We start from the raw sequence: 17,811 nt of genomic DNA, 5'->3' as shown, positions 1-17,811 counted from the left end.
CACAGATCCACAAGATGCAGAACAGGAATAAGACTAAACAATGCATTCGATTCAAAGTTTAAAAAGACACCGTATCTCTATTCAGCAATATAATGTGTTAAGTCTTAAGCCTTTGTCATCATATCAATTTATAAATAACCTCAAAACATTGTTAGGAATCTGGCTAAACAAAATATCTTGCATGCACATCAATCTAACACATCTGTGGTTAATAAATGCAAATAACAATTCAACTGGAATGTCAAACTGAACACAGTGATGGGAAATGTAAAGTTTTCAATGCCCAATTCTTTGAAAAGGTGTGGTATGACTTTCGATAATTTCGTTTTATTTTCTGTTTCAGTTTTTTAAATTTAAGGGAGCTCAAACACCACATCTTAGCCACCAACTTCAGGACATTAAGGACATTTTTTATGTTTCTTGTTAAGTTTATTTATTTATTTTCAGTACATTCAGACCTGGTCATTTTAATACTCTGCCTGATCTTCAGAATCATTTGCGTCAACAAGTTAATGAAGGCACACCCACAATTGTATACAGACCCCTGGGACAAAGTCTAGCGTAAAAATAAAAGCAGGGAACCAAAATACACAAGCTTCAAAACAAAAGGTAATTAAAAAACTCAAAAACAGCACGGAACATAGACCCTCTCTCCAACACCAACATTAAGAAATAAATAATAATAATTAACTATTATTATTATTTATTTCTTAGCCGACGCCCTTATCCAGGGCGACTTACAATTGTTACAAGATATCACATTATTTTTACATACAATTACCCATTTATACAATTGGGTTTTTACTGGAGCAATCTAGGTAAAGTACCTTGCTCAAGAGTACAGCAGCAGTGTCCCCCACCTGGGATTGAACCCACAACCGTCCGGTCAAGAGTCCAGAGCCCTAACCACTACTCCACACTGCTGCACTAACTCTAAACCATTACTCACTAACACTCGTGATCACCCTATTTATACACCTGTGGCTTTTGCTCTGCCACATTGCCACACTACCTAATTTTTTATTTTTTTATTGTTTTCATTTATTTTAATTCACTTAAAGGTCCAAATATACTAAAGAAACACGTGAACTGATGTGCATTGTAATGAAAAGGATACCTGAAAAATGTTGGGAATGCCTAAATAATGTCCGAACAAGGAAGTTTATAGATATTTTGTTATCCTACCTAAATTAGAAATTGAAATGAATATTTTCTGGATATTCAGTTTATTTTTTAACCTTAAACTTCCTTGTTAAAAACAAAAGAGCCAGCCAGCCTATAGCTGTCTTTCATTATCCCAGCTGATTGTGACTGTGGTTGTCACAAATGTATAAAAGTGGGTGCTCCAGCAGCTTCTCAATCAGGTCACTGAAACAGTCAAGGAACAATGGCCGTGCTTGTTTTGTTGCTTTGCTGGAGCCTGGTCTCCGGAATCTTTGCTTCTCATCTGCAAGGTGGGATCATGACTTTCACACCCAAGGGAAGAAATCCAGATGGGACAATCAGGGTAATTCTCATCTTTCCAACTGTTTGTTATATGTTAAAGTTATTTCATAATATACAAATCAAATGTTCATTTGAATTGTTTTACCCATTGAGACTAGAAAAAAGTAGAAATGTCTGATTAATGATATTTATATATAATTACTAAATTGCAGGTGGACTTTCGTTACAAAGAGTCGTTCAGAACTGGATGTCATCGCGAATTTTACTGGAACTGCCTTCAGGGAAACTGTGGTTCTATCGAACACTTTGAATATGGGACAATTGATAGTGACCCTTTGGGAGACAGCTGGTGTCAGGCAGAGGGCTACATGTCAAGAAGCATATCGAGTGATACACCTTTTGACCTGCAGTAAGTTTATTTTAAAATGATATAAATGCGCACAAGAGTAATGATTAAAACCAAGTTTAGCTAGTTAATTTAATATTAACCATATTTTTCCAAGCCGCTGTATCTAATGTATTAAACTAAATTAAACCCAGACCTTTAAACCTGTATCTCCCTTATACAGTACTTTCTCATATATAATGTATAATGTTTTGTATATTACCTATATAGGGAGATAAGCTGCTGTTGGATCTACAACTCACACTCTGCTTCCTCATGGCTGCTGTTGACTCATGTAGATCTGGGCACAAGATCAGATACAGGATTCCCCAACAGATCCCCAGTAACGACAATCCCTCCAATAATCAGGTTTGATAATCTTCTTTGGTTAACAATCATTGTTACATTTTAGCTAAGGGTTAGGGTTAGGGTTAGGTTTAGATTTAGGTTTAGGGTTAGGGTTAATAAAAACCTGATTTAATTTGCTAAACATTACTACAGTAACAATTTGAACCAATTTCAAGCATATGATCGACTGGGTATTAATCATCCACAGGGCTCTGGTGTTTGATTGATCATCCATAGGGCTCTGGTGTTTGATTGATCATCCATAGGGCTCTGGTGTTTGATTGATCAGCCATAGGGCTCTGGTGTTTGCAGTTTTAGCTGGCCTATTTTATATTATTAACTAACAGTTAACGGAAAATAAATAATGTACATTAACATGTTTATTAGCTGTTTGTTAACAGTTAATAAACAAAACAAATGGCCCTTAAAATAAAGTGTGGCTGTTTTTTTTTCTTCATGTGTTTTTATCCTAACAGTTTCCATTGATATGCTGGTAAATCTCAAGGTTGTGTGTTATAATTAGCAAAACCACAAACCTCAAGTACAAACAGGCAGTTTATTCTGTACTCTTTGTTTTGCTTGTATTCAAGGGTCCCCCAAAACTGTCCAGCAACATACTCATTAATGGCACATGACCCAGATGGGGATAGTGTAAGATGCCGATATGGAATTGCAAGCTACTCTGAGTGTTTCAGCTGCTACCAACATCCAAATTTCCATCTAGACGAGGTAAGATACAAAACGCTTTCAGCTTGAAAAACTACAGTATGAGAACTATGTAGGTAAATAAAATACTGTAAAATGAAAGCATACCTGAAATATCATCTGAAATTTAAATACTGTCCTCAATTATCAGAAACAGATCAATTACAATTCTACTGACCAAAATCATTTATAAAACAAAATTCCTGTAAAAGTAATTTCTAATTGTGAACATACTCTTTTATTTTCATTCAATTGTCTTTTTTAATTATTGTCTGCTTACATTTTCCCAGAGTGCCTGTACTTTATCTTTTAATGGTGCAGGATTCGGTACTACACTTGTGTTTGAACTTGTACTGGAAGATTCTCCAAGGCAGTACATAACATTAGGATATGGAGATGGTACAACATCTACCCGAATCCCGTTCAATTTCATCCAGACCACTCCATCATTTCCAACAAGTTCACAATATTATGATACACTGAGCAAAATACCCTTGCAATTTGTTGTCCAAGGTCAGTATTTATGCCATTCGGAAAGAGTTTAAATCACATTATTTCAGGCTGATAAGTAATTAGACATGTTGATGATCAATTCACTGAACTGAAATTGAATTATAGTATCCAATATAATAGCAGTGATCGTCAATGGGTACTAAGGAGATATGAACATACTGTATATCATTACATTTTGTTCCTCTTTTGGTTTACAGAGATCCAGCACAATTAATACAAAGCTTGCTTTACATTGCAATCATAAATACCTTTTGTTATTAATTACAAGCAATGGTTGTCTTCTGTAACAAAATTACTCCATAGTCATTTAATCAGTTCAGAGCCAATGGCCCTCACCATTGGTCAGATGTATTATTTATTCCATTGTTACTATTGTATTCTGAATGCATTTTGTTTCATGAATATCTATTTTCTTAATAAAAAAATATATCTTTAAATGTATTTCAGTTGACTCTGCTGTGCCCTCCTGTAATTTTGGGGAATACAGACCAGAGTTTCTAGCTCCAACCCCTCCCCATGGTATCTATGTAAATGCTTCAGTTGGACATGAATTCCAAATCCCTCTCAGAGCAGCAGCAACAAGGGACAGGTGAAGCTGCTGTTTAACCAATAATTGCATGTTTTAAAAGAATACATGTTATGCACTGGTACTGTATATCATATATAGAAAGAAATAATACCCAATTTAAGGTATTCATGTTAAACACGCTTGTCTGCTATTATATGACAATTAAGAATAAAGAAAGCACATCAGTTACAGTGGTGGGAGTAGTTATTCCCCAGAGTGTGGTTCAATTTTTTTTTTTTTTCCACCTTGTGATATGTTGATTGATTGCTTTCAGCTTTTGTCGATTTGGGTTTCATGCAGGTTATTACATGTGCTTAAGAACCATTTTAGGCAATGTTATCAGTATATAAATACAAAAGCATGATGAACATATAACAGTACTCTATAGTACAAACATTATACATGCAACCGCACGTGAAAAACAATAACGAGAGCCACAAATTCTCAGACAGAGTATTTTTCTGGGTACCTGGGAAAGCCTATCCTTGCTTGGCTATTGTTTGCTTTCCTGTGAATATTTATACAGATTGTAAAACCTTTTTTTCTGATTTAGAATATATGATATCAAGATGAGTGGACCCCTTAACATAACAAAATCATTAAAAAACTATGATAGCAACAGTGGAGTCATTGATGTAATGATTACGTGGACCCCAACTGAAAATGACTTTGGTGAACACATTCCCATATGTTTTATTGCAGAAACAGCAAGTGGGTGAGTATAGCTTACTGTAGTTGTTTCTTTCAAATCTTTATTTAAAGTGTTTTTTCATAACTTTATTTTTGTTTGTATCCTCCAGGTACCAGTCTGAAATGAGATGCATTATAGTAGTAGTTGTAAATGAAAGTAAGTAAATAAAAAGGAAAAGCTTACAGTAATTTGACTTGTTTAGAAGAGCCCAAATACAGTAATCTTGAACTGCTGTACCTTAGCTTAAAACAACCAGCTGAAAAATAAACCACAAAATAACTACAAAATGTAAAGTCTAAATGATATGGATTTGTGTGGAACTCCTTTATTTTCTAAAGAAGCCATAACATTGTTTTCAATTCACATTGAATATACAATAGATTACTGACCTATTGTAACAACAATACTGGGTGTTCATCTTGACATTTGCAAATTCCCTCTAAACTGAACAAATAAAGTGGTTAAATATAATATCTAAATAAAGGAAATGTTTTGTCCAACAGTAGGTGAAGCTGATATTGAATGCACTGACACAACAATGACTCTGTACATTTCCAAGTCTTCGGTAAGAGGACTTCATGAAAATCATTTACGTTTAAATGATCCGACGTGTTCAGTGACATCCAATGGCTCTCATATTATTGCAAGTGTGTCTCTGAACTCCTGTGGAACAACGCTGGAGGTATGTGCTTACCTCAGGCAGTCAAAATAATATTGTTACTCATTTTAGTATTTCATTTGTGATTTACTGCTCAACTATTAATGCAATTAATTAATATTCAGTAATTTTTTTTGTTTTGTTGTTGCATCATGAACCACTAAAATATATATTTCAAAATATCCTATCATCTTATCAGAACTGCATCAAAACCTATCTCCATTCTCACTATTACAGGAAACTGAAAATGATCTCATTTTCAGAAATGAAATTACATCGTTTGAGCATCCTCATGACATCATAACCAGAAAGCATCAGATCGAGATACCATTCATTTGCAAATTCCCCAAAAAGAGTCGACTCTCGGCCTCCTTCAAAGCACACAAGAGTGCCTACTTGTTCACAGAAGCCGGTTTTGGCAGTTTCACCTATTTGTTTGAGTTCTATGACAACAGTGCTTTCAGCAGAATGATCAACCCAAACAGTTACCCCATAGAGGTGGAGCTACAGGACATGATATACATGGGCATCCAAGTACAGTCATCCCTTTCAACCACCCAGCTGTTTGTGGAGTCCTGCAGAGCAACGTCAAATGATAACCCCAACGATCCCCTCTACTATGACATCATTAGCAATGGGTAATGTTCTTTCAACAAGTGTCATCATGAAACTAAAGCAGGGTAAATTCAATCTGTCTGTATAATAGTGTAAAATGCCAGGGATGGTCATATTTTAGTGACGGCAGCAGATTTGGACCTCATTTAGTTGTATTTAGAATAACACTGCACAATGTGTCTGGACATTTCTCTGTAAATATTATCTATACCTATATCTATTTATCTATAACTCTCTGTCTGATTTTCCAAAGCTAACAAGTTTTCAAATTGATTCTTATTTAATACTTTTGTATTGTCTAGGTGCATTGAAGATGAAACCACGGTTGTTTATTTAAACAACCAGACAGATTTCAGATTTGGACTGGAGGCCTTTAATTTCATCGGGAACTATGAACAGGTAAATGAAAGGACCACTATAGATTAATACCATTGACTGTATGAGGACAACATATTAGAACCAGCAAATGTAAATGTGGTCTTGAAATTATTATTATTGTTACTTATACATATATAAATAATTCAATGCTGCTGGTTGTTTGTTAAACTAAGATATTCTTTGCTGCTTATCTTTATCACACAAGGTGTACATCAGCTGCACAGTCATCCTGTGTGTAGCTGGGGATCCCAGCAATAGGTGTGCTCAGGGCTGCACCAATGGTACCTCCTTTGGACATCACCATCGCAAGAGATCACTGGCTTCACAGAGCCAGAGACACTTCATATCCCAGGGGCCTCTGCGCTTTGCAAGGAGCTCTTCAGGCAGCCCAGGTAATGCAGGAGATGAGTTTGTATTATTATAGCAAAGTTGACCTGCATGGACTAAAGTTGACAGTTTAGAAAAGGTTTGAAAATGTATAATATATAATACACAGCTGTTGGATTAGAGGCTCTACGTTTTATCATGCTAAATTGGAGAGAAAAATGACCTGACAATTCTTACTCTTGTAACCTTTTCAGTGTTTATAAATCTGAGAAGGAAGTGTACAGTGTAGAGGCATTTGTACAATAGCTTGTTTTGTTTTTTTAACTATGTAGAACCATAGTATTTTTCCCTGACATTGTTGGATTGTTTTTGTCCTCCAGGCTCCAATCTGAATTTGAACTTGAACATCCTGGTTGTCGCTGTTGCTTTCTGTGCTGCCGTTGCCCTGGTTTGTGGAGTTCTGATCTACAAAGCGAAAATGGCCAAGATTGTCAAATATGAAACCGTTCCTTCTGCTGACTTCTAAAATCAGAAAGAGAGGAAACAGATATTTTAGTGATCCCCTTGAATTACCATGGGAGATTTTCCATTTGAAACAGCCTAATAGCTAATAGGGTTACTCAACCACAAATACATGCATCTAAATCCATTACAGTTTGATCATATGTTTAGGTTTTTCTTTCTGCTATATTAAAAGTTCTTTCTTTATATCTGTTAAAGTAATTGTAAATTTAGCTGATGAACTGGTGGCACTTTTTAAGAATGTGACGCAAATATAATAGTTGAACGATTAAAGATAAAAAATGAAGCAATTGGATACAAAAAACCTGCTTTCAATAAGTGTATAAAAACAAGGTGTGATTAAGACTAAGTAATGTCTGTTTTTTCTACATTGCAGAGTGCATTTTCATTCACAACAATAGTATCCTGTATGTTTATCTATTAATACATTGTATTAATAGATGCATTTTAATACCTCTGTTTGTAAGATTCACACCTCATTTCTATGCATACTTACTCTTCGTGTTTGGCTGGTATTGTACAAAGGGGCTTCTTTTGTAGTTGGTCTTTTACTGGTTAATTCTATGTTTAATTCATTCAATGTTGAGTGTTTAACTGTTGTGAGTTTTTCATTTCCATTGTGTGTTGCATCTTGTCTCAGTGGGTTTTCATGGTAAATATCTTAATAAATGCATAAATAAATAAATCCTGTTTCATTGTGTCCTGTATGCCAGTCTTAAAAATACATACACTGCAGCAGTTCTCAAACTTTTCAAACCTTTTCTAACTGGGACTTCCTCTCAAATGACATGGGTCTACTGCGAATCCCCTAATATGCACCCTATGGATAGAGTATATTACAGGATTACATCTAAATTAAAGAAACAATGTATTATTCTTAATCAGATAGGATTTCATAGCACAACACTGCAATTTAGCACGTACAAAGAAAGAAAGAACAGTCAGACTGCTTGCGATGTGGCTGTTTTGTGAACCCCTGACCCCCAGTTTGAGAACCACTGTGTTGTGTAGCGCCCCCTACTGCACAGGCGCAGTATGTCACAATGTCAGTATTAACTATGGAGCTAATAAATAGTGTTATGGCAAAAGGCACAAGCACCTTGAGTGCATGTGTTGACAGAGCAGGATAGTCTGTTTCCACACTGAACCAGAAGTCAACGATACCAAGTTGAGAAAACGAAGATCGGACACTCCAATCACAGGACAGTTCGACGAGCTGCTCGACTTCATTTGATGGCAGATTCATCGCATCAGGTTGACACAGAAATGGGTTCTGCACCCAGTCCAGTCTGGATATGTCCTGAATGTCTGCAAAAAAAGTCATCACCTGTGGAGGGAGGCTCAATTCCAGTGTTCTCAGTCAGGAAGGTGGAGAGCTGAGGGAACGACTCGTAGTTCCTCCTTGTGAGTTCTTGTCCCCAGAAAGTGATTTTCTTCACAAATCCATTGATACGGTCGCTGAGCATGAGAATGTGTGTATTTTTGTCCAGCAGACTGACATTTAGATTGTTAAGCTTCATAAAGATGTGACTGAGGTATACCAGCAGATACATCTGATCACTATTACACAGAAAGTTCACAAATTCTTCTTAGTTGTACTCCATTGCATACTCATGTATCTCGTCTTTGAGTTCCAAGAATCGGTCAAGCACTTTTCCCCTTGAGAGCCACCTAACCTCAGTGTGGAACAGTAGAGCATCATGCTGGACCCCCATTTTGTCTCACAACTGGGCAAAAAGAGAAGCGCCAGTTCCTTTGATGCCAGCTGTTCTCTGTGAATAAGGCAGTGTGTCCATACTGTAGCAGGTCCAACTTTCTTTACCACGGCATGCACCCAGCCGCACAAGGTGCTCCATCAGTGCAGAATCCCACCAATTTATCCCAAGGGATTTTTTTCTCCTGTATGTAGCCCTGCAACACATCAAACATTTCTTGTGCCGTTTCGCTTTTAGGAAGAGGCAGACACATAGGCTAAGAAATGTGCATCACGTCTCTCAGTGCTCACGTCGACCTGAAGAGCAAATGCCTGTGTTTGCTGCAGGCGTTTATTCACTGCTTCTTGATTCACAGCAATCGCTTTTACTACTAATTACTACACAAGCTTCTAAACAAAAGGTAATTAAAAAACTCAAAAACAGCACGGAACATAGACCCTCTCTCCAACACCAACATTAAGAAATAAATAATAATAATTAACTATTATTATTATTTATTTCTTAGCCGACGCCCTTATCCAGGGCGACTTACAATTGTTACAAGATATCACATTATTTTTACATACAATTACCCATTTATACAATTGGGTTTTTACTGGAGCAATCTAGGTAAAGTACCTTGCTCAAGAGTACAGCAGCAGTGTCCCCCACCTGGGATTGAACCCACAACCGTCCGGTCAAGGGTCCAGAGCCCTAACCACTATTCCACACTGCTGCACTAACTCTAAACCATTACTCACTAACACTCGTGATCACCCTATTTATACACCTGTGGCTTTTGCTCTGCCACATTGCCACACTACCTAATTTTTTATTTTTTTATTGTTTTCATTTATTTGAATTCACTTAAAGGTCCAAATATACTAAAGAAACATGTGAACTGAGGTGCATTGTAATGAAAAGGATACCTGAAAAATGTTGGAAATGCCTAAATAATGTCCGAACAAGGAAGTTTATAGATATTTTGTTATCCTACCCAAATTAGAAATTGAAATGAATATTTTCTGGATATTCAGTTTATTTTTTAACCTTAAACTTCCTTGTTAAAAACAAAAGAGCCAGCCAGCCTATAGCTGTCTTTCATTATCCCAGCTGATTGTGACTGTGGTTGTCACAAATGTATAAAAGTGGGTGCTCCAGCAGCTTCTCAGTCAGGTCACTGAAACAGTCAAGGAACAATGGCCGTGCTTGTTTTGTTGCTTTGCTGGAGCCTGGTCTCCGGAGTCTTTGCTTCTCATCTGCAAGGTGGGATCATGACTTTCACACCCAAGGGAAGAAATCCAGATGGGACAATCAGGGTAATTCTCATCTTTCCAACTGTTTGTTATATGTTAAAGTTATTTCATAATATACAAATCAAATGTTCATTTGAATTGTTTTACCCATTGAGACTAGAAAAAAGTAGAAATGTCTGATTAATGATATTTATATATAATTACTAAATTGCAGGTGGACTTTCGTTACAAAGAGTCGTACAGAACTGGATGTCATCGCGAATTTTACTGGAACTGCCGTCAGGGAAACTGTGGTTCCATAGAACACTTTGAATATGGGACAATTGATAGTGACCCTTTGGGAGACAGCTGGTGTCAGGCAGAGGGCTACATGTCAAGAAGCATATCGAGTGATACACCTTTTGACTTGCAGTAAGTTTATTTTAAAATGATATAAATGAGCACAAGAGTAATGATTAAAACCAAGTTTAGCTAGTTAATTTAATATTAACCATATTTTTCCAAGCCGCTGTATCTAATGTATTAAACTAAATTAAACCCAGACCTTTAAACCTGTATCTCCCTTATACAGTACTTTCTCATATATAATGTATAATGTTTTGTATATTACCTATATAGGGAGATAAGCTGCTGTTGGATCTACAACTCACACTCTGCTTCCTCATGGCTGCTGTTGACTCATGTAGATCTGGGCACAAGATCAGATACAGGATTCCCCAACAGATCCCCAGTAACGACAATCCCTCCAATAATCAGGTTTGATAATCTTCTTTGGTTAACAATCATTGTTACATTTTAGCTAAGGGTTAGGGTTAGGGTTAGGTTTAGATTTAGGTTTAGGGTTAGGGTTAATAAAAACCTGATTTAATTTGCTAAACATTACTACAGTAACAATTTGAACCAATTTCAAGCATATGATCGACTGGGTATTAATCATCCATAGGGCTCTGGTGTTTGATTGATCATCCATAGGGCTCTGGTGTTTGATTGATCATCCATAGGGCTCTGGTGTTTGATTGATCAGCCATAGGGCTCTGGTGTTTGCAGTTTTAGCTGGCCTATTTTATATTATTAACTAACAGTTAACGGAAAATAAATAATGTACATTAACATGTTTATTAGCTGTTTGTTAACAGTTAATAAACAAAACAAATGGCCCTTAAAATAAAGTGTGGCTGTTTTTTTTTCTTCATGTGTTTTTATCCTAACAGTTTCCATTGATATGCTGGTAAATCTCAAGGTTGTGTGTTATAATTAGCAAAACCACAAACCTCAAGTACAAACAGGCAGTTTATTCTGTACTCTTTGTTTTGCTTGTATTCAAGGGTCCCCCAAAACTGTCCAGCAACATACTCATTAATGGCACATGACCCAGATGGGGATAGTGTAAGATGCCGATATGGAATTGCAAGCTACTCTGAGTGTTTCAGCTGCTACCAACATCCAAATTTCCATCTAGACGAGGTAAGATACAAAACGCTTTCAGCTTGAAAAACTACAGTATGAGAACTATGTAGGTAAATAAAATACTGTAAAATGAAAGCATACCTGAAATATCATCTGAAATTTAAATACTGTCCTCAATTATCAGAAACAGATCAATTACAATTCTACTGACCAAAATCATTTATAAAACAAAATTCCTGTAAAAGTAATTTCTAATTGTGAACATACTCTTTTATTTTCATTCAATTGTCTTTTTTTAATTATTGTCTGCTTACATTTTCCCAGAGTGCCTGTACTTTATCTTTTAATGGTGCAGGATTCAGTACTACACTTGTGTTTGAACTTGTACTGGAAGATTCTCCAAGGCAGTACATAACATTAGGATATGGAGATGGTACAACATCTACCCGAATCCCGTTCAATTTCATCCAGACCGCTCCATCATTTCCAACAAGTTCACAATATTATGATACACTAAGCAAAATACCCTTGCAATTTGTTGTCCAAGGTCAGTATTTATAATGCAAGTTGACCAGTGCCATTCGGAAAGAGTTTAAATCACATTATTTCAGGCTGATAAGTAATTAGACATGTTGATGATCAATTCACTGAACTGAAATTGAATTATAGTATCCAATATAATAGCAGTGATCGTCAATGGGTACTAAGGAGATATGAACATACTGTATACCATTACATTTTGTTCCTCTTTTGGTTTACAGAGATCCAGCATAATTAATACAAAGCTTGCTTTACATTGCAATCATAAATACCTTTTGTTATTAATTACAAGCAATGGTTGTCTTCTGTAACAAAATGACTCCATAGTCATTTAATCAGTTCAGAGCCAATGGCCCTCACCATTGGTCAGATGTATTATTTATTCCATTGTTACTATTGTATTCTGAATGCAGTTTGTTTCATGAATATCTATTTTCTTAATAAAAAAATATATCTTTAAATGTATTTCAGTTGACTCTGCTGTGCCCTCCTGTAATTTTGGGGAATACAGACCAGAGTTTCTAGATCCAACTCCTCCCCATGGTATCTATGTAAATGCTTCAGTTGGACATGAATTCCAAATCCCTCTCAGAGCAGCAGCAACAAGGGACAGGTGAAGTGGCTGTTTAACCAATGATTGCATGTTTTAAAAGAATACATGTTATGCACTGGTACTGTATATCATATATAGAAAGAAATAATACCCAATTTAAGGTATTCATGTTAAACACGCTTGTCTGCTATTATATGACAATTAAGAATAAAGAAAGCACATCAGTTACAGTGGTGGGAGTAGTTATTCCCCAGAGTGTGGTTCAATTTTTTTATTTTTTTTACACCTTGTGATATGTTGATTGATTGCTTTAAGCTTTTGTCGATTTGGGTTTCATGCAGGTTATTACATGTGATTAAGAACCATTTTAGGCAATGTTATCAGTATATAAATACAAAAGCATGATGAACATATAACAGTACTCTATAGTACAAACATTATGCATGCAACCGCACGTGAAAAACAATAACGAGAGCCACAAATTCTCAGACACAGAATTTTTCTGGTTACCTGGGAAAGCCTAACCTTGCTTGGCTATTGTTTGCTTTCTTGTGAATATTTATACAGATTGTAAAACCTTTTTTTCTGATTTAGAATATATGATATCAAGATGAGTGGACCCCTTAACATAACAAAATCATTAAAAAACTATGACAGTAACAGTGGAGTCATCGATGTAATGATTACGTGGACCCCAACTGAAAATGACTTTGGTGAACACATTCCCATATGTTTTATTGCAGAAACAGCAAGTGGGTGAGTATAGCTTACTGTAGTTGTTTCTTTCAAACCTTTATTTAAAGTGTTTATTCATAACTTTATTTTTGTTTGTATCCTCCAGGTACCAGTCTGAAATGAGATGCATTATAGTAGTTGTTGTAAATGAAAGTAAGTAAATAAAAAGGAAAAGCTAACAGTAATTTGACTTGCTTAGAAGAGCCAAGTACAGTAATCTTGAACTGCTTCACCTTAGCTTAAAACAACCAGCTGAAAAATAAACCACAAAATAACTACAAAATGTAAAGTCTGTATGATATGGATTTGTGTGGAACTCCTTTATTTTCTAAAGAAGCCATAACATTGTTTTCAATTCACATTGAATATACAATAGATTACTGACCTATTGTAACAACAATACTGGGTGTTCATCTTGACATTTGCAAATTCCCTCTAAACTGAACAAATAAAGTGGTTAAATATAATATCTAAATAAAGGAAATGTTTTGTCCAACAGTAGGTGAAGCTGATATTGAATGCACTGACACAACAATGACTCTGTACATTTCCAAGTCTTCGGTAAGAGGACTTCATGAAAATCATTTACGTTTAAATGATCCGATGTGTTCAATGACATCCAATGGCTCTCATATTATTGCAAGTGTGTCTCTGAACTCCTGTGGAACAACGCTGGAGGTATGTGCTTACCTCAGGCAGTCAAAATAATATTGTTACTCATTTTAGTATTTCATTTATGATTTACTGCTCAACTATTAATGCAATTAATTAGGCTGTAAATTTATATTCAGCAATTTTTTTTGTTTTGTTGTTGCATCATGAACCACTAAAATATGTATTTCAAAATATCCTATCATCTTATCAGAACTGCATCAGAACTTATCTCCATTCTCATTATTGCAGGAAACTGAAAATGATCTAATTTTCAGAAATGAAATTACATTGTTTGATCATCCTCATTACATCATAACCAGAAAGCATCAGATCGAAATACCATTCATTTGCAAATTCCCCAAAAAGAGTCGACTCTTAGCCTCCTTCAAAGCACATAAGAGTGCCTACTTGTTCACAGAAGCCGGTTTTGGCAGTTTCACCTATTTGTTTGAGTTCTATGACAGCAGTGATTTCAGCAGAATGATCAACCCAAACACTTACCCCATTGAGGTGGAGCTACAGGACATGATATACATGGGCATCCAAGTACAGTCATCCCTTTCAACCATCCAGCTGTTTGTGGAGTCCTGCAGAGCAGCGCCAAATGATAACCCCAACGATCCCCTCTACTATGACATCATTAGCAATGGGTAATGTTCCTTCAACAAGTGTCATCATGAAACTAAAGCAGGGTAAATTCAATCTGTCTGTATAATAGTGTAAAATGCCAGGGATGGTCATATTTTAGTGACGGCAGCAGATTTGGACCTCATTTAGTTGTATTTAGAATAACACTGCACAATGTGTCTGGACATTTCTCTGTAAATATTATCTATACCTATATCTATTTACCTATAACTGTCTGTCTGATTTTCAAATTGATTCTTATTTAATACTTTTGTATTGTCTAGGTGCATTGAAGATGAAACCACGGTTGTCTATTTAAACAACCAGACAGATTTCAGATTTGGACTGGAGGCCTTTAATTTCATCGGGAACTATGAACAGGTAAATGAAAGGACCACTATAGATTAATACCATTGACTGTATGAGGACAGCATATTAGAACCAGCAAATGTAAATGGTGTCTTGAAATTATTATTATTATTACTAATACATATATAAATAATTCAATACTTCTGGTTGTTTGTTAAACTAAGATGTTCTTTGCTGTTTATCTTTATCACACAAGGTGTACATCAGCTGCACAGTCATCCTGTGTGTAGCTGGGGATCCCAGCAATAGGTGTGCTCAGGGCTGCACCAATGGTACCTCCTTTGGACATGACCATCGCAAGAGATCACTGGCTTCACAGAGCCAGAGGCACTTCATATCCCAGGGGCCTCTGCAGTTTGCAAGGAGCTCTTCAGGCAGCCCAGGTAATGCAGGAGATGAGTTTGTATTATTATAGCAAAGTTGACCTGCATGGAATAAAGTCGACGTTTTAGAAAAGGTTTGAAAATGTATAATATATAATACACAGCTATTAGATTAGAGGCTCTACTTTTTATCATGCTAAATTGGAGAGAAAAATGACCTGAAAATTCTTACTCTTGTAACCTTTTCAGTGTTTATAAATCTGAGAAGGAAGTGTACAGTGTAGAGGCATTTGTACAATAGCTTGTTTTGTATTGTTTTTTTTTCTAACTATGTAGAACCGTAGTATTTTTCCCTGACATTGTTGGATTGTTTTTGTCCTCCAGGCTCCAATCTGAATTTGAACTTGAACATCCTGGTTGTCGCTGTTGCTTTCTGTGCTGCCGTTGCCCTGGTTTGTGGAGTTTTGATCTACAAAGCGAAAATGGCCAAGATTGTCAAATATGAAACCGTTCCTTCTGCTGACTTCTAAAATCAGAAAGAGAGGAAACAGATATTTTAGTGATCCCCTTGAATTACCATGGGAGATTTTCCATTTGAAAAGCCTAATAGCTAATAGGGTTACTCAACCACAAATACATGCATCTAAATCCATTACAGTTTGATAATATGTTTAGGTTTTTCTTTCTGCAATATTAAATGTTCTTGCTTTATATCTGTTAAAGTAATTGTTTAGGGTAATAATACAGTAATGTAAACATTTTTACATTTAGCTGATGAATTAGTGGCACCTTTTAAGGATTTGATACAAACTATAATAATTGAACCATTAAAGATTAAATAGTATAGTATTCTGTACATGTATCTATTAATACATTGTTAACTGCATTTTAATACCTCTGTTTGTAAGATTCACACCTCATTTCTATGCATACTTACTCTTCGTGTTTGGCTGGTATTGTACAAAGGGGCTTCTTTTGTAGTTGGTCTTTTACTGGTTAATGCTGTGTTTAATTCATTCAATGCTGAGTGTTTAACTGTTGTGAGTTTTTCATTTCCATTGTGTGTTGCATCTTGTCTCAGTGGGTTTTCATGGTAAATCCTTTAATAAAAGCATAAATAAATAAATCATGTTTCATTGTGTCCTGTATGCCAGTCTTAAAAATACATACAGTGCAGCAGTTCTCAAACTTTTCAAACCTTTTCTAACTGGGACTTCCTCTCAAATGATATGGGTCTACTGCGACTCTTCTAATATGCACCCTATGGATAGAGTATATTACAGGACTACATCTAAATTAAAGAAACAATGTATTATTCTTAATCAGATAGGATTTCACAACACTGCAATTGAGCATGTACAAAGAAAGAACAAAGTCGGACTGCTTGCGATGTGGCTGTTTTGTGACCCTCTGACCCCCAGTTTGAGAACCGCTGTGTTGTCTAGCGCCTCCTACTGCACAGATACAGTATATCACAGTTTCAGTATTAACTATGGAGCTGATAGATAATGGAGTCAGAAGCCTGTATTGGTCTAGTTTAGCACTCCTTTCCCACATTTTCCTACAGGATTCTTGGAAGTAGTAAGAGGCTTTGATTTAGGACAGCAACCCGGTTCTCATTAGTGCTGTGTGTTTCACAGACTGAAAGTGTGCTCAAACACATCCAGGATTCAATGAATGAACACACATATCTACAGTAAATGTCTCTTTGTTTCGAAATGATGAGTTTAACTGACAACACCACTACTGATTTGCAATTTGATACATGATGTGTGTTCCAGTCTTTATTGGCTTACAATTACTGTGACAAGATAGTGTAATGGAATTCATATTATTACAATACAGAAAGAAATGGTGTCCATAAAAAAATCAGGATTACAGCATTTATGGAGGCAGTATTTACATCTGACACTGTCTAGATCATTAAAAGAAACCTCATAATATGATTTCAGTCAGACCACTGGAATAAGAGGAACCTATTGTGCATTAGGTAATAACTAGTTTAAACCTTTCATCTCTAGTGTTCATTTATTTATTTATGTATTTATTTACGTTTTAAAAGTAGATTTAAGGTAAAGAATAAAACAAGTAAGGCTTATTTAACAACCAATTCATAAGTTTTTAAACCTTTCAAAACTATTTTAAAACTATTTAACAAAAGAAACAGTAAAAACAAGACCAAAGGTTGCATAGATTGTGTGTACATGAGTATTATAATTCTAATTAGGGCGTCATCTACTCCAACAATGCCTCATTATAAGGGACATTTTAATATAAATCTCAAAATTCAGGTCAGGAGCTTGGACTTTAAAAAAAAAAAAAACTCAGGAAAGAGCAGGAAACAGCTCTGCTGTTGAACTAGTGACTTGCAAAAATTGCGAAATTGGAAGACAAACTAAAAAATAGTTTGTTGGCTTTACTCGCCTAAAGTAATCTATTTGTAAACCTATATGCCGGTGTTGTAACCACTAGTGCCTCCCCATAGGACAGTGTATTT

At 35.8% G+C, this 17,811-nt stretch overlaps 2 protein-coding genes across 2 annotated transcripts; both read left to right on the top strand.

Annotated features, from left to right (window-relative positions):
* Positions 1–744: 744 nt before the first annotated feature.
* On the top strand, positions 745–7,841 carry LOC131701833 (uncharacterized). Its single transcript, XM_059002142.1, has 13 exons — positions 745–1,507; positions 1,659–1,855; positions 2,063–2,200; positions 2,770–2,908; positions 3,175–3,397; positions 3,845–3,986; positions 4,519–4,680; positions 4,766–4,812; positions 5,160–5,338; positions 5,552–5,952; positions 6,232–6,328; positions 6,513–6,699; positions 7,015–7,841. The coding sequence occupies exons 1-13, from the start codon at positions 1,388–1,390 to the stop codon at positions 7,158–7,160; spliced, it is 2,178 nt and encodes a 725-aa protein (XP_058858125.1). The 5' UTR covers positions 745–1,387; the 3' UTR covers positions 7,161–7,841.
* A 1,732-nt stretch (positions 7,842–9,573) lies between these two features.
* Positions 9,574–16,153, top strand: LOC117432056 (uncharacterized). The gene is made up of 13 exons (XM_034053481.3): positions 9,574–10,169; positions 10,321–10,517; positions 10,725–10,862; positions 11,432–11,570; positions 11,838–12,060; positions 12,525–12,666; positions 13,201–13,362; positions 13,448–13,494; positions 13,841–14,019; positions 14,245–14,645; positions 14,907–15,003; positions 15,188–15,374; positions 15,699–16,153. The coding sequence occupies exons 1-13, from the start codon at positions 10,050–10,052 to the stop codon at positions 15,842–15,844; spliced, it is 2,178 nt and encodes a 725-aa protein (XP_033909372.3). The 5' UTR covers positions 9,574–10,049; the 3' UTR covers positions 15,845–16,153.
* The last annotated feature ends 1,658 nt before the right edge of the window (positions 16,154–17,811 follow it).

Source organism: Acipenser ruthenus, chromosome 27, assembly GCF_902713425.1.
Source record: "Acipenser ruthenus chromosome 27, fAciRut3.2 maternal haplotype, whole genome shotgun sequence".
Taxonomy (NCBI): Eukaryota; Metazoa; Chordata; class Actinopteri; order Acipenseriformes; family Acipenseridae; genus Acipenser; species Acipenser ruthenus.
The sequence above is the reverse complement of the archived record's forward strand: the minus strand, read 5'-3'. Positions and strand labels throughout refer to the sequence as shown.

Bases quoted from the DNA above. Each gene is read 5' to 3' on its own strand.
- LOC117432056 (XM_034053481.3), top strand. From the start codon at position 10,050: ATGGCCGTGCTTGTTTTGTTGCTTTGCTGGAGCCTGGTCTCCGGAGTC. The intron at 15,004-15,187 runs GTAAATGAAAGG...TTATCACACAAG, and splicing joins TCATCGGGAACTATGAACAG to GTGTACATCAGCTGCACAGT. The intron at 15,375-15,698 runs GTAATGCAGGAG...TTTGTCCTCCAG, and splicing joins GAGCTCTTCAGGCAGCCCAG to GCTCCAATCTGAATTTGAAC.
- LOC131701833 (XM_059002142.1), top strand. From the start codon at position 1,388: ATGGCCGTGCTTGTTTTGTTGCTTTGCTGGAGCCTGGTCTCCGGAATC. The intron at 2,201-2,769 runs GTTTGATAATCT...CTTGTATTCAAG, and splicing joins ACAATCCCTCCAATAATCAG to GGTCCCCCAAAACTGTCCAG. The intron at 5,339-5,551 runs GTATGTGCTTAC...TCACTATTACAG, and splicing joins CCTGTGGAACAACGCTGGAG to GAAACTGAAAATGATCTCAT.